The sequence below is a fragment of the Adelges cooleyi genome, unplaced genomic scaffold (genome assembly GCF_023614345.1).
Source record: "Adelges cooleyi isolate 19-005CV unplaced genomic scaffold, UGA_ACOO_1.1 ACOO_flye_CR_arks_rails_tigmint_CR_PRNA_9, whole genome shotgun sequence".
Taxonomy (NCBI): Eukaryota; Metazoa; Arthropoda; class Insecta; order Hemiptera; family Adelgidae; genus Adelges; species Adelges cooleyi.
In genome coordinates, this window is record NW_026096579.1 from 15,649,527 (window position 1) to 15,665,059 (window position 15,533).

The window sequence follows — 15,533 nt, forward strand, 5'->3', positions numbered from 1 at the left end:
TCAAGACACCGGGCTTATCCGAAAAAATTGACGTCAAAGTATCGAAAACAATTGACGTGGACGTGCCTAAGGTAGCCGTGCCCGCAGTGGACATAAAAACACCGAAATTCTTTGGTACAGCTGACGTGAAATTGCCAAAAGCGGTCGACGTTCACATTCCAAAAGTCGATATTCCGTCAGCCGATCTTAAATCACCAACAGTATCTGGTAAGGTTGACATCAAATCACCAAAAGCAGTTGATATCACCCTGCCCCACGTGGAATTGCCGAAGGTAGACTTTAAGTCATCGGAAATTTCCGAAAACCTGGACGTCCATGTATCAAAACCAACGGTGGACGTCGACGTGCCACAGGTAAAATTGCCTGCAGTGGACATAAAAACACCGGTAATTGGCGGAAAGGTCGATGTCAAATTGCCCGAATCCGTTGACTCGAAACCAGAAAAACACCAGTCGTTTTTGGGTAAACTAATGCGTAAAGGCAAAAAGGACACGCCGCAGAAATCATTGGACATTGACATAGACACCGACATTGTAGCTAAAACGGAAGTCACGTCTTTCTTGGACCAAGAGAGACAGGCGTTCGAAGTACCGGACCCGAATTTGAATTTGTCTGCATCATTACCGACCATCGACGCACGAGTAGACGTTTCGGCTACTGACGAATCTGCCGACTCGAAATCACCAAGTGCTAAGTCGAGAAAGTCGAAGAAACCTAAAACTGAACAGACCGTACCACAAATAAACAAACCGGCGGCTGATGGCAAGGTTGATATCAAATATACCACAGGTGTCGATATTAAATTACCTAAAGTCGACCTGCCAACGGTTGACGTTAAAACGCCGACAGTATCCGGAATCGTAGACTTACACGCACCGAAGACATTTGACGTCAACGTGCCTCACGTCGACGTTCCGGCAGCTGACATTAAAACACCGCAGATCACCGGTAAACTGGACGTCAAGAAGCCAAAAGCGATTGACGTTAAGATTCCAACGGTCGATTTGCCATCAGTTGACGTTAAATCACCACAAGTGTCGGCCAAAGTCGACATCACATCTCCGAAAATCGGTAAACCCGAGTTCGAATTACCTACGGTCGACATCAAGACACCGGGCTTATCCGAAAAAATTGACGTCAAAGTATCGAAAACAATTGACGTGGACGTGCCTAAGGTAGCCGTGCCCGCAGTGGACATAAAAACACCGAAATTCTTTGGTACAGCTGACGTGAAATTGCCAAAAGCGGTCGACGTTCACATTCCAAAAGTCGATATTCCGTCAGCCGATCTTAAATCACCAACAGTATCTGGTAAGGTTGACATCAAATCACCAAAAGCAGTTGATATCACCCTGCCCCACGTGGAATTGCCGAAGGTAGACTTTAAGTCATCGGAAATTTCCGAAAACCTGGACGTCCATGTATCAAAACCAACGGTGGACGTCGACGTGCCACAGGTAAAATTGCCTGCAGTGGACATAAAAACACCGGTAATTGGCGGAAAGGTCGATGTCAAATTGCCCGAATCCGTTGACTCGAAACCAGAAAAACACCAGTCGTTTTTGGGTAAACTAATGCGTAAAGGCAAAAAGGACACGCCGCAGAAATCATTGGACATTGACATAGACACCGACATTGTAGCTAAAACGGAAGTCACGTCTTTCTTGGACCAAGAGAGACAGGCGTTCGAAGTACCGGACCCGAATTTGAATTTGTCTGCATCATTACCGACCATCGACGCACGAGTAGACGTTTCGGCTACTGACGAATCTGCCGACTCGAAATCACCAAGTGCTAAGTCGAGAAAGTCGAAGAAACCTAAAACTGAACAGACCGTACCACAAATAAACAAACCGGCGGCTGATGGCAAGGTTGATATCAAATATACCACAGGTGTCGATATTAAATTACCTAAAGTCGACCTGCCAACGGTTGACGTTAAAACGCCGACAGTATCCGGAATCGTAGACTTACACGCACCGAAGACATTTGACGTCAACGTGCCTCACGTCGACGTTCCGGCAGCTGACATTAAAACACCGCAGATCACCGGTAAACTGGACGTCAAGAAGCCAAAAGCGATTGACGTTAAGATTCCAACGGTCGATTTGCCATCAGTTGACGTTAAATCACCACAAGTGTCGGCCAAAGTCGACATCACATCTCCGAAAATCGGTAAACCCGAGTTCGAATTACCTACGGTCGACATCAAGACACCGGGCTTATCCGAAAAAATTGACGTCAAAGTATCGAAAACAATTGACGTGGACGTGCCTAAGGTAGCCGTGCCCGCAGTGGACATAAAAACACCGAAATTCTTTGGTACAGCTGACGTGAAATTGCCAAAAGCGGTCGACGTTCACATTCCAAAAGTCGATATTCCGTCAGCCGATCTTAAATCACCAACAGTATCTGGTAAGGTTGACATCAAATCACCAAAAGCAGTTGATATCACCCTGCCCCACGTGGAATTGCCGAAGGTAGACTTTAAGTCATCGGAAATTTCCGAAAACCTGGACGTCCATGTATCAAAACCAACGGTGGACGTCGACGTGCCACAGGTAAAATTGCCTGCAGTGGACATAAAAACACCGGTAATTGGCGGAAAGGTCGATGTCAAATTGCCCGAATCCGTTGACTCGAAACCAGAAAAACACCAGTCGTTTTTGGGTAAACTAATGCGTAAAGGCAAAAAGGACACGCCGCAGAAATCATTGGACATTGACATAGACACCGACATTGTAGCTAAAACGGAAGTCACGTCTTTCTTGGACCAAGAGAGACAGGCGTTCGAAGTACCGGACCCGAATTTGAATTTGTCTGCATCATTACCGACCATCGACGCACGAGTAGACGTTTCGGCTACTGACGAATCTGCCGACTCGAAATCACCAAGTGCTAAGTCGAGAAAGTCGAAGAAACCTAAAACTGAACAGACCGTACCACAAATAAACAAACCGGCGGCTGATGGCAAGGTTGATATCAAATATACCACAGGTGTCGATATTAAATTACCTAAAGTCGACCTGCCAACGGTTGACGTTAAAACGCCGACAGTATCCGGAATCGTAGACTTACACGCACCGAAGACATTTGACGTCAACGTGCCTCACGTCGACGTTCCGGCAGCTGACATTAAAACACCGCAGATCACCGGTAAACTGGACGTCAAGAAGCCAAAAGCGATTGACGTTAAGATTCCAACGGTCGATTTGCCATCAGTTGACGTTAAATCACCACAAGTGTCGGCCAAAGTCGACATCACATCTCCGAAAATCGGTAAACCCGAGTTCGAATTACCTACGGTCGACATCAAGACACCGGGCTTATCCGAAAAAATTGACGTCAAAGTATCGAAAACAATTGACGTGGACGTGCCTAAGGTAGCCGTGCCCGCAGTGGACATAAAAACACCGAAATTCTTTGGTACAGCTGACGTGAAATTGCCAAAAGCGGTCGACGTTCACATTCCAAAAGTCGATATTCCGTCAGCCGATCTTAAATCACCAACAGTATCTGGTAAGGTTGACATCAAATCACCAAAAGCAGTTGATATCACCCTGCCCCACGTGGAATTGCCGAAGGTAGACTTTAAGTCATCGGAAATTTCCGAAAACCTGGACGTCCATGTATCAAAACCAACGGTGGACGTCGACGTGCCACAGGTAAAATTGCCTGCAGTGGACATAAAAACACCGGTAATTGGCGGAAAGGTCGATGTCAAATTGCCCGAATCCGTTGACTCGAAACCAGAAAAACACCAGTCGTTTTTGGGTAAACTAATGCGTAAAGGCAAAAAGGACACGCCGCAGAAATCATTGGACATTGACATAGACACCGACATTGTAGCTAAAACGGAAGTCACGTCTTTCTTGGACCAAGAGAGACAGGCGTTCGAAGTACCGGACCCGAATTTGAATTTGTCTGCATCATTACCGACCATCGACGCACGAGTAGACGTTTCGGCTACTGACGAATCTGCCGACTCGAAATCACCAAGTGCTAAGTCGAGAAAGTCGAAGAAACCTAAAACTGAACAGACCGTACCACAAATAAACAAACCGGCGGCTGATGGCAAGGTTGATATCAAATATACCACAGGTGTCGATATTAAATTACCTAAAGTCGACCTGCCAACGGTTGACGTTAAAACGCCGACAGTATCCGGAATCGTAGACTTACACGCACCGAAGACATTTGACGTCAACGTGCCTCACGTCGACGTTCCGGCAGCTGACATTAAAACACCGCAGATCACCGGTAAACTGGACGTCAAGAAGCCAAAAGCGATTGACGTTAAGATTCCAACGGTCGATTTGCCATCAGTTGACGTTAAATCACCACAAGTGTCGGCCAAAGTCGACATCACATCTCCGAAAATCGGTAAACCCGAGTTCGAATTACCTACGGTCGACATCAAGACACCGGGCTTATCCGAAAAAATTGACGTCAAAGTATCGAAAACAATTGACGTGGACGTGCCTAAGGTAGCCGTGCCCGCAGTGGACATAAAAACACCGAAATTCTTTGGTACAGCTGACGTGAAATTGCCAAAAGCGGTCGACGTTCACATTCCAAAAGTCGATATTCCGTCAGCCGATCTTAAATCACCAACAGTATCTGGTAAGGTTGACATCAAATCACCAAAAGCAGTTGATATCACCCTGCCCCACGTGGAATTGCCGAAGGTAGACTTTAAGTCATCGGAAATTTCCGAAAACCTGGACGTCCATGTATCAAAACCAACGGTGGACGTCGACGTGCCACAGGTAAAATTGCCTGCAGTGGACATAAAAACACCGGTAATTGGCGGAAAGGTCGATGTCAAATTGCCCGAATCCGTTGACTCGAAACCAGAAAAACACCAGTCGTTTTTGGGTAAACTAATGCGTAAAGGCAAAAAGGACACGCCGCAGAAATCATTGGACATTGACATAGACACCGACATTGTAGCTAAAACGGAAGTCACGTCTTTCTTGGACCAAGAGAGACAGGCGTTCGAAGTACCGGACCCGAATTTGAATTTGTCTGCATCATTACCGACCATCGACGCACGAGTAGACGTTTCGGCTACTGACGAATCTGCCGACTCGAAATCACCAAGTGCTAAGTCGAGAAAGTCGAAGAAACCTAAAACTGAACAGACCGTACCACAAATAAACAAACCGGCGGCTGATGGCAAGGTTGATATCAAATATACCACAGGTGTCGATATTAAATTACCTAAAGTCGACCTGCCAACGGTTGACGTTAAAACGCCGACAGTATCCGGAATCGTAGACTTACACGCACCGAAGACATTTGACGTCAACGTGCCTCACGTCGACGTTCCGGCAGCTGACATTAAAACACCGCAGATCACCGGTAAACTGGACGTCAAGAAGCCAAAAGCGATTGACGTTAAGATTCCAACGGTCGATTTGCCATCAGTTGACGTTAAATCACCACAAGTGTCGGCCAAAGTCGACATCACATCTCCGAAAATCGGTAAACCCGAGTTCGAATTACCTACGGTCGACATCAAGACACCGGGCTTATCCGAAAAAATTGACGTCAAAGTATCGAAAACAATTGACGTGGACGTGCCTAAGGTAGCCGTGCCCGCAGTGGACATAAAAACACCGAAATTCTTTGGTACAGCTGACGTGAAATTGCCAAAAGCGGTCGACGTTCACATTCCAAAAGTCGATATTCCGTCAGCCGATCTTAAATCACCAACAGTATCTGGTAAGGTTGACATCAAATCACCAAAAGCAGTTGATATCACCCTGCCCCACGTGGAATTGCCGAAGGTAGACTTTAAGTCATCGGAAATTTCCGAAAACCTGGACGTCCATGTATCAAAACCAACGGTGGACGTCGACGTGCCACAGGTAAAATTGCCTGCAGTGGACATAAAAACACCGGTAATTGGCGGAAAGGTCGATGTCAAATTGCCCGAATCCGTTGACTCGAAACCAGAAAAACACCAGTCGTTTTTGGGTAAACTAATGCGTAAAGGCAAAAAGGACACGCCGCAGAAATCATTGGACATTGACATAGACACCGACATTGTAGCTAAAACGGAAGTCACGTCTTTCTTGGACCAAGAGAGACAGGCGTTCGAAGTACCGGACCCGAATTTGAATTTGTCTGCATCATTACCGACCATCGACGCACGAGTAGACGTTTCGGCTACTGACGAATCTGCCGACTCGAAATCACCAAGTGCTAAGTCGAGAAAGTCGAAGAAACCTAAAACTGAACAGACCGTACCACAAATAAACAAACCGGCGGCTGATGGCAAGGTTGATATCAAATATACCACAGGTGTCGATATTAAATTACCTAAAGTCGACCTGCCAACGGTTGACGTTAAAACGCCGACAGTATCCGGAATCGTAGACTTACACGCACCGAAGACATTTGACGTCAACGTGCCTCACGTCGACGTTCCGGCAGCTGACATTAAAACACCGCAGATCACCGGTAAACTGGACGTCAAGAAGCCAAAAGCGATTGACGTTAAGATTCCAACGGTCGATTTGCCATCAGTTGACGTTAAATCACCACAAGTGTCGGCCAAAGTCGACATCACATCTCCGAAAATCGGTAAACCCGAGTTCGAATTACCTACGGTCGACATCAAGACACCGGGCTTATCCGAAAAAATTGACGTCAAAGTATCGAAAACAATTGACGTGGACGTGCCTAAGGTAGCCGTGCCCGCAGTGGACATAAAAACACCGAAATTCTTTGGTACAGCTGACGTGAAATTGCCAAAAGCGGTCGACGTTCACATTCCAAAAGTCGATATTCCGTCAGCCGATCTTAAATCACCAACAGTATCTGGTAAGGTTGACATCAAATCACCAAAAGCAGTTGATATCACCCTGCCCCACGTGGAATTGCCGAAGGTAGACTTTAAGTCATCGGAAATTTCCGAAAACCTGGACGTCCATGTATCAAAACCAACGGTGGACGTCGACGTGCCACAGGTAAAATTGCCTGCAGTGGACATAAAAACACCGGTAATTGGCGGAAAGGTCGATGTCAAATTGCCCGAATCCGTTGACTCGAAACCAGAAAAACACCAGTCGTTTTTGGGTAAACTAATGCGTAAAGGCAAAAAGGACACGCCGCAGAAATCATTGGACATTGACATAGACACCGACATTGTAGCTAAAACGGAAGTCACGTCTTTCTTGGACCAAGAGAGACAGGCGTTCGAAGTACCGGACCCGAATTTGAATTTGTCTGCATCATTACCGACCATCGACGCACGAGTAGACGTTTCGGCTACTGACGAATCTGCCGACTCGAAATCACCAAGTGCTAAGTCGAGAAAGTCGAAGAAACCTAAAACTGAACAGACCGTACCACAAATAAACAAACCGGCGGCTGATGGCAAGGTTGATATCAAATATACCACAGGTGTCGATATTAAATTACCTAAAGTCGACCTGCCAACGGTTGACGTTAAAACGCCGACAGTATCCGGAATCGTAGACTTACACGCACCGAAGACATTTGACGTCAACGTGCCTCACGTCGACGTTCCGGCAGCTGACATTAAAACACCGCAGATCACCGGTAAACTGGACGTCAAGAAGCCAAAAGCGATTGACGTTAAGATTCCAACGGTCGATTTGCCATCAGTTGACGTTAAATCACCACAAGTGTCGGCCAAAGTCGACATCACATCTCCGAAAATCGGTAAACCCGAGTTCGAATTACCTACGGTCGACATCAAGACACCGGGCTTATCCGAAAAAATTGACGTCAAAGTATCGAAAACAATTGACGTGGACGTGCCTAAGGTAGCCGTGCCCGCAGTGGACATAAAAACACCGAAATTCTTTGGTACAGCTGACGTGAAATTGCCAAAAGCGGTCGACGTTCACATTCCAAAAGTCGATATTCCGTCAGCCGATCTTAAATCACCAACAGTATCTGGTAAGGTTGACATCAAATCACCAAAAGCAGTTGATATCACCCTGCCCCACGTGGAATTGCCGAAGGTAGACTTTAAGTCATCGGAAATTTCCGAAAACCTGGACGTCCATGTATCAAAACCAACGGTGGACGTCGACGTGCCACAGGTAAAATTGCCTGCAGTGGACATAAAAACACCGGTAATTGGCGGAAAGGTCGATGTCAAATTGCCCGAATCCGTTGACTCGAAACCAGAAAAACACCAGTCGTTTTTGGGTAAACTAATGCGTAAAGGCAAAAAGGACACGCCGCAGAAATCATTGGACATTGACATAGACACCGACATTGTAGCTAAAACGGAAGTCACGTCTTTCTTGGACCAAGAGAGACAGGCGTTCGAAGTACCGGACCCGAATTTGAATTTGTCTGCATCATTACCGACCATCGACGCACGAGTAGACGTTTCGGCTACTGACGAATCTGCCGACTCGAAATCACCAAGTGCTAAGTCGAGAAAGTCGAAGAAACCTAAAACTGAACAGACCGTACCACAAATAAACAAACCGGCGGCTGATGGCAAGGTTGATATCAAATATACCACAGGTGTCGATATTAAATTACCTAAAGTCGACCTGCCAACGGTTGACGTTAAAACGCCGACAGTATCCGGAATCGTAGACTTACACGCACCGAAGACATTTGACGTCAACGTGCCTCACGTCGACGTTCCGGCAGCTGACATTAAAACACCGCAGATCACCGGTAAACTGGACGTCAAGAAGCCAAAAGCGATTGACGTTAAGATTCCAACGGTCGATTTGCCATCAGTTGACGTTAAATCACCACAAGTGTCGGCCAAAGTCGACATCACATCTCCGAAAATCGGTAAACCCGAGTTCGAATTACCTACGGTCGACATCAAGACACCGGGCTTATCCGAAAAAATTGACGTCAAAGTATCGAAAACAATTGACGTGGACGTGCCTAAGGTAGCCGTGCCCGCAGTGGACATAAAAACACCGAAATTCTTTGGTACAGCTGACGTGAAATTGCCAAAAGCGGTCGACGTTCACATTCCAAAAGTCGATATTCCGTCAGCCGATCTTAAATCACCAACAGTATCTGGTAAGGTTGACATCAAATCACCAAAAGCAGTTGATATCACCCTGCCCCACGTGGAATTGCCGAAGGTAGACTTTAAGTCATCGGAAATTTCCGAAAACCTGGACGTCCATGTATCAAAACCAACGGTGGACGTCGACGTGCCACAGGTAAAATTGCCTGCAGTGGACATAAAAACACCGGTAATTGGCGGAAAGGTCGATGTCAAATTGCCCGAATCCGTTGACTCGAAACCAGAAAAACACCAGTCGTTTTTGGGTAAACTAATGCGTAAAGGCAAAAAGGACACGCCGCAGAAATCATTGGACATTGACATAGACACCGACATTGTAGCTAAAACGGAAGTCACGTCTTTCTTGGACCAAGAGAGACAGGCGTTCGAAGTACCGGACCCGAATTTGAATTTGTCTGCATCATTACCGACCATCGACGCACGAGTAGACGTTTCGGCTACTGACGAATCTGCCGACTCGAAATCACCAAGTGCTAAGTCGAGAAAGTCGAAGAAACCTAAAACTGAACAGACCGTACCACAAATAAACAAACCGGCGGCTGATGGCAAGGTTGATATCAAATATACCACAGGTGTCGATATTAAATTACCTAAAGTCGACCTGCCAACGGTTGACGTTAAAACGCCGACAGTATCCGGAATCGTAGACTTACACGCACCGAAGACATTTGACGTCAACGTGCCTCACGTCGACGTTCCGGCAGCTGACATTAAAACACCGCAGATCACCGGTAAACTGGACGTCAAGAAGCCAAAAGCGATTGACGTTAAGATTCCAACGGTCGATTTGCCATCAGTTGACGTTAAATCACCACAAGTGTCGGCCAAAGTCGACATCACATCTCCGAAAATCGGTAAACCCGAGTTCGAATTACCTACGGTCGACATCAAGACACCGGGCTTATCCGAAAAAATTGACGTCAAAGTATCGAAAACAATTGACGTGGACGTGCCTAAGGTAGCCGTGCCCGCAGTGGACATAAAAACACCGAAATTCTTTGGTACAGCTGACGTGAAATTGCCAAAAGCGGTCGACGTTCACATTCCAAAAGTCGATATTCCGTCAGCCGATCTTAAATCACCAACAGTATCTGGTAAGGTTGACATCAAATCACCAAAAGCAGTTGATATCACCCTGCCCCACGTGGAATTGCCGAAGGTAGACTTTAAGTCATCGGAAATTTCCGAAAACCTGGACGTCCATGTATCAAAACCAACGGTGGACGTCGACGTGCCACAGGTAAAATTGCCTGCAGTGGACATAAAAACACCGGTAATTGGCGGAAAGGTCGATGTCAAATTGCCCGAATCCGTTGACTCGAAACCAGAAAAACACCAGTCGTTTTTGGGTAAACTAATGCGTAAAGGCAAAAAGGACACGCCGCAGAAATCATTGGACATTGACATAGACACCGACATTGTAGCTAAAACGGAAGTCACGTCTTTCTTGGACCAAGAGAGACAGGCGTTCGAAGTACCGGACCCGAATTTGAATTTGTCTGCATCATTACCGACCATCGACGCACGAGTAGACGTTTCGGCTACTGACGAATCTGCCGACTCGAAATCACCAAGTGCTAAGTCGAGAAAGTCGAAGAAACCTAAAACTGAACAGACCGTACCACAAATAAACAAACCGGCGGCTGATGGCAAGGTTGATATCAAATATACCACAGGTGTCGATATTAAATTACCTAAAGTCGACCTGCCAACGGTTGACGTTAAAACGCCGACAGTATCCGGAATCGTAGACTTACACGCACCGAAGACATTTGACGTCAACGTGCCTCACGTCGACGTTCCGGCAGCTGACATTAAAACACCGCAGATCACCGGTAAACTGGACGTCAAGAAGCCAAAAGCGATTGACGTTAAGATTCCAACGGTCGATTTGCCATCAGTTGACGTTAAATCACCACAAGTGTCGGCCAAAGTCGACATCACATCTCCGAAAATCGGTAAACCCGAGTTCGAATTACCTACGGTCGACATCAAGACACCGGGCTTATCCGAAAAAATTGACGTCAAAGTATCGAAAACAATTGACGTGGACGTGCCTAAGGTAGCCGTGCCCGCAGTGGACATAAAAACACCGAAATTCTTTGGTACAGCTGACGTGAAATTGCCAAAAGCGGTCGACGTTCACATTCCAAAAGTCGATATTCCGTCAGCCGATCTTAAATCACCAACAGTATCTGGTAAGGTTGACATCAAATCACCAAAAGCAGTTGATATCACCCTGCCCCACGTGGAATTGCCGAAGGTAGACTTTAAGTCATCGGAAATTTCCGAAAACCTGGACGTCCATGTATCAAAACCAACGGTGGACGTCGACGTGCCACAGGTAAAATTGCCTGCAGTGGACATAAAAACACCGGTAATTGGCGGAAAGGTCGATGTCAAATTGCCCGAATCCGTTGACTCGAAACCAGAAAAACACCAGTCGTTTTTGGGTAAACTAATGCGTAAAGGCAAAAAGGACACGCCGCAGAAATCATTGGACATTGACATAGACACCGACATTGTAGCTAAAACGGAAGTCACGTCTTTCTTGGACCAAGAGAGACAGGCGTTCGAAGTACCGGACCCGAATTTGAATTTGTCTGCATCATTACCGACCATCGACGCACGAGTAGACGTTTCGGCTACTGACGAATCTGCCGACTCGAAATCACCAAGTGCTAAGTCGAGAAAGTCGAAGAAACCTAAAACTGAACAGACCGTACCACAAATAAACAAACCGGCGGCTGATGGCAAGGTTGATATCAAATATACCACAGGTGTCGATATTAAATTACCTAAAGTCGACCTGCCAACGGTTGACGTTAAAACGCCGACAGTATCCGGAATCGTAGACTTACACGCACCGAAGACATTTGACGTCAACGTGCCTCACGTCGACGTTCCGGCAGCTGACATTAAAACACCGCAGATCACCGGTAAACTGGACGTCAAGAAGCCAAAAGCGATTGACGTTAAGATTCCAACGGTCGATTTGCCATCAGTTGACGTTAAATCACCACAAGTGTCGGCCAAAGTCGACATCACATCTCCGAAAATCGGTAAACCCGAGTTCGAATTACCTACGGTCGACATCAAGACACCGGGCTTATCCGAAAAAATTGACGTCAAAGTATCGAAAACAATTGACGTGGACGTGCCTAAGGTAGCCGTGCCCGCAGTGGACATAAAAACACCGAAATTCTTTGGTACAGCTGACGTGAAATTGCCAAAAGCGGTCGACGTTCACATTCCAAAAGTCGATATTCCGTCAGCCGATCTTAAATCACCAACAGTATCTGGTAAGGTTGACATCAAATCACCAAAAGCAGTTGATATCACCCTGCCCCACGTGGAATTGCCGAAGGTAGACTTTAAGTCATCGGAAATTTCCGAAAACCTGGACGTCCATGTATCAAAACCAACGGTGGACGTCGACGTGCCACAGGTAAAATTGCCTGCAGTGGACATAAAAACACCGGTAATTGGCGGAAAGGTCGATGTCAAATTGCCCGAATCCGTTGACTCGAAACCAGAAAAACACCAGTCGTTTTTGGGTAAACTAATGCGTAAAGGCAAAAAGGACACGCCGCAGAAATCATTGGACATTGACATAGACACCGACATTGTAGCTAAAACGGAAGTCACGTCTTTCTTGGACCAAGAGAGACAGGCGTTCGAAGTACCGGACCCGAATTTGAATTTGTCTGCATCATTACCGACCATCGACGCACGAGTAGACGTTTCGGCTACTGACGAATCTGCCGACTCGAAATCACCAAGTGCTAAGTCGAGAAAGTCGAAGAAACCTAAAACTGAACAGACCGTACCACAAATAAACAAACCGGCGGCTGATGGCAAGGTTGATATCAAATATACCACAGGTGTCGATATTAAATTACCTAAAGTCGACCTGCCAACGGTTGACGTTAAAACGCCGACAGTATCCGGAATCGTAGACTTACACGCACCGAAGACATTTGACGTCAACGTGCCTCACGTCGACGTTCCGGCAGCTGACATTAAAACACCGCAGATCACCGGTAAACTGGACGTCAAGAAGCCAAAAGCGATTGACGTTAAGATTCCAACGGTCGATTTGCCATCAGTTGACGTTAAATCACCACAAGTGTCGGCCAAAGTCGACATCACATCTCCGAAAATCGGTAAACCCGAGTTCGAATTACCTACGGTCGACATCAAGACACCGGGCTTATCCGAAAAAATTGACGTCAAAGTATCGAAAACAATTGACGTGGACGTGCCTAAGGTAGCCGTGCCCGCAGTGGACATAAAAACACCGAAATTCTTTGGTACAGCTGACGTGAAATTGCCAAAAGCGGTCGACGTTCACATTCCAAAAGTCGATATTCCGTCAGCCGATCTTAAATCACCAACAGTATCTGGTAAGGTGGACATCAAATCACCAAAAGCAGTTGATATCACCCTGCCCCACGTGGAATTGCCGAAGGTAGACTTTAAGTCATCGGAAATTTCCGAAAACCTGGACGTCCATGTATCAAAACCAACGGTGGACGTCGACGTGCCACAGGTAAAATTGCCTGCAGTGGACATAAAAACACCGGTAATTGGCGGAAAGGTCGATGTCAAATTGCCCGAATCCGTTGACTCGAAACCAGAAAAACACCAGTCGTTTTTGGGTAAACTTATGCGTAAAGGCAAAAAGGACACGCCGCAGAAATCATTGGACATTGACATAGACACCGACATTGTAGCTAAAACGGAAGTCACGTCTTTCTTGGACCAAGAGAGACAGGCGTTCGAAGTACCGGACCCGAATTTGAATTTGTCTGCATCATTACCGACCATCGACGCACGAGTAGACGTTTCGGCTACTGACGAATCTGCCGACTCGAAATCACCAAGTGCTAAGTCGAGAAAGTCGAAGAAACCTAAAACTGAACAGACCGTACCACAAATAAACAAACCGGCGGCTGATGGCAAGGTTGATATCAAATATACCACAGGTGTCGATATTAAATTACCTAAAGTCGACCTGCCAACGGTTGACGTTAAAACGCCGACAGTATCCGGAATCGTAGACTTACACGCACCGAAGACATTTGACGTCAACGTGCCTCACGTCGACGTTCCGGCAGCTGACATTAAAACACCGCAGATCACCGGTAAACTGGACGTCAAGAAGCCAAAAGCGATTGACGTTAAGATTCCAACGGTCGATTTGCCATCAGTTGACGTTAAATCACCACAAGTGTCGGCCAAAGTCGACATCACATCTCCGAAAATCGGTAAACCCGAGTTCGAATTACCTACGGTCGACATCAAGACACCGGGCTTATCCGAAAAAATTGACGTCAAAGTATCGAAAACAATTGACGTGGACGTGCCTAAGGTAGCCGTGCCCGCAGTGGACATAAAAACACCGAAATTCTTTGGTACAGCTGACGTGAAATTGCCAAAAGCGGTCGACGTTCACATTCCAAAAGTCGATATTCCGTCAGCCGATCTTAAATCACCAACAGTATCTGGTAAGGTTGACATCAAATCACCAAAAGCAGTTGATATCACCCTGCCCCACGTGGAATTGCCGAAGGTAGACTTTAAGTCATCGGAAATTTCCGAAAACCTGGACGTCCATGTATCAAAACCAACGGTGGACGTCGACGTGCCACAGGTAAAATTGCCTGCAGTGGACATAAAAACACCGGTAATTGGCGGAAAGGTCGATGTCAAATTGCCCGAATCCGTTGACTCGAAACCAGAAAAACACCAGTCGTTTTTGGGTAAACTAATGCGTAAAGGCAAAAAGGACACGCCGCAGAAATCATTGGACATTGACATAGACACCGACATTGTAGCTAAAACGGAAGTCACGTCTTTCTTGGACCAAGAGAGACAGGCGTTCGAAGTACCGGACCCGAATTTGAATTTGTCTGCATCATTACCGACCATCGACGCACGAGTAGACGTTTCGGCTACTGACGAATCTGCCGACTCGAAATCACCAAGTGCTAAGTCGAGAAAGTCGAAGAAACCTAAAACTGATCAAACTGCACTACAAAGTGACAAACCTACAGAAAACAAATTAGACCGTATTGAAGATAAAACATATAACTACAATGTAGATAATCATGGTTCATCTTTATCGGTTCCTTTGTCAAAGTCCTCTAATTTAGTTTCCCTTTGTGATTCTTTGAATCGTGTAAAAGATGCCAAGTCAGCATTGGTAATGGCGGCTGATAAAGAGAAGTTGAGATCTTTTACAATTGTTTACGAAGAATATATTATTTTGTTGACTAGTATATCATCCTACATATCTGAAAAGGTAATTTTTTTTTTTAATATTTTTAAATATAGTTAGTTTGCTTAGATTTGACATTTTATTTGCTTTTAATGTTGTACAACATTTTTTTCCTTTTTTGTATTAATTGTGATTTATTAGTTTTTTTTTTAATACACTTTGTTTGCATTTCAAATTTAAAATTGTTTGTATGTATGAGTA

At 46.0% G+C, this 15,533-nt stretch overlaps 1 protein-coding gene across 1 annotated transcript in view; it reads left to right on the top strand.

The window, feature by feature from the left end:
• Positions 1-15,533, top strand: part of LOC126847159 (muscle-specific protein 300 kDa-like) — a 114,144-nt gene that overhangs the window by 81,325 nt on the left and 17,286 nt on the right. Inside the window, exon 101 of the mRNA XM_050587255.1 lies at positions 1-15,356. This exon is cut by the window's left edge and continues 14,563 nt beyond it. Coding sequence (XP_050443212.1) covers positions 1-15,356 — 15,356 coding nt within the window. The remainder of the gene's footprint in view (positions 15,357-15,533) is intronic.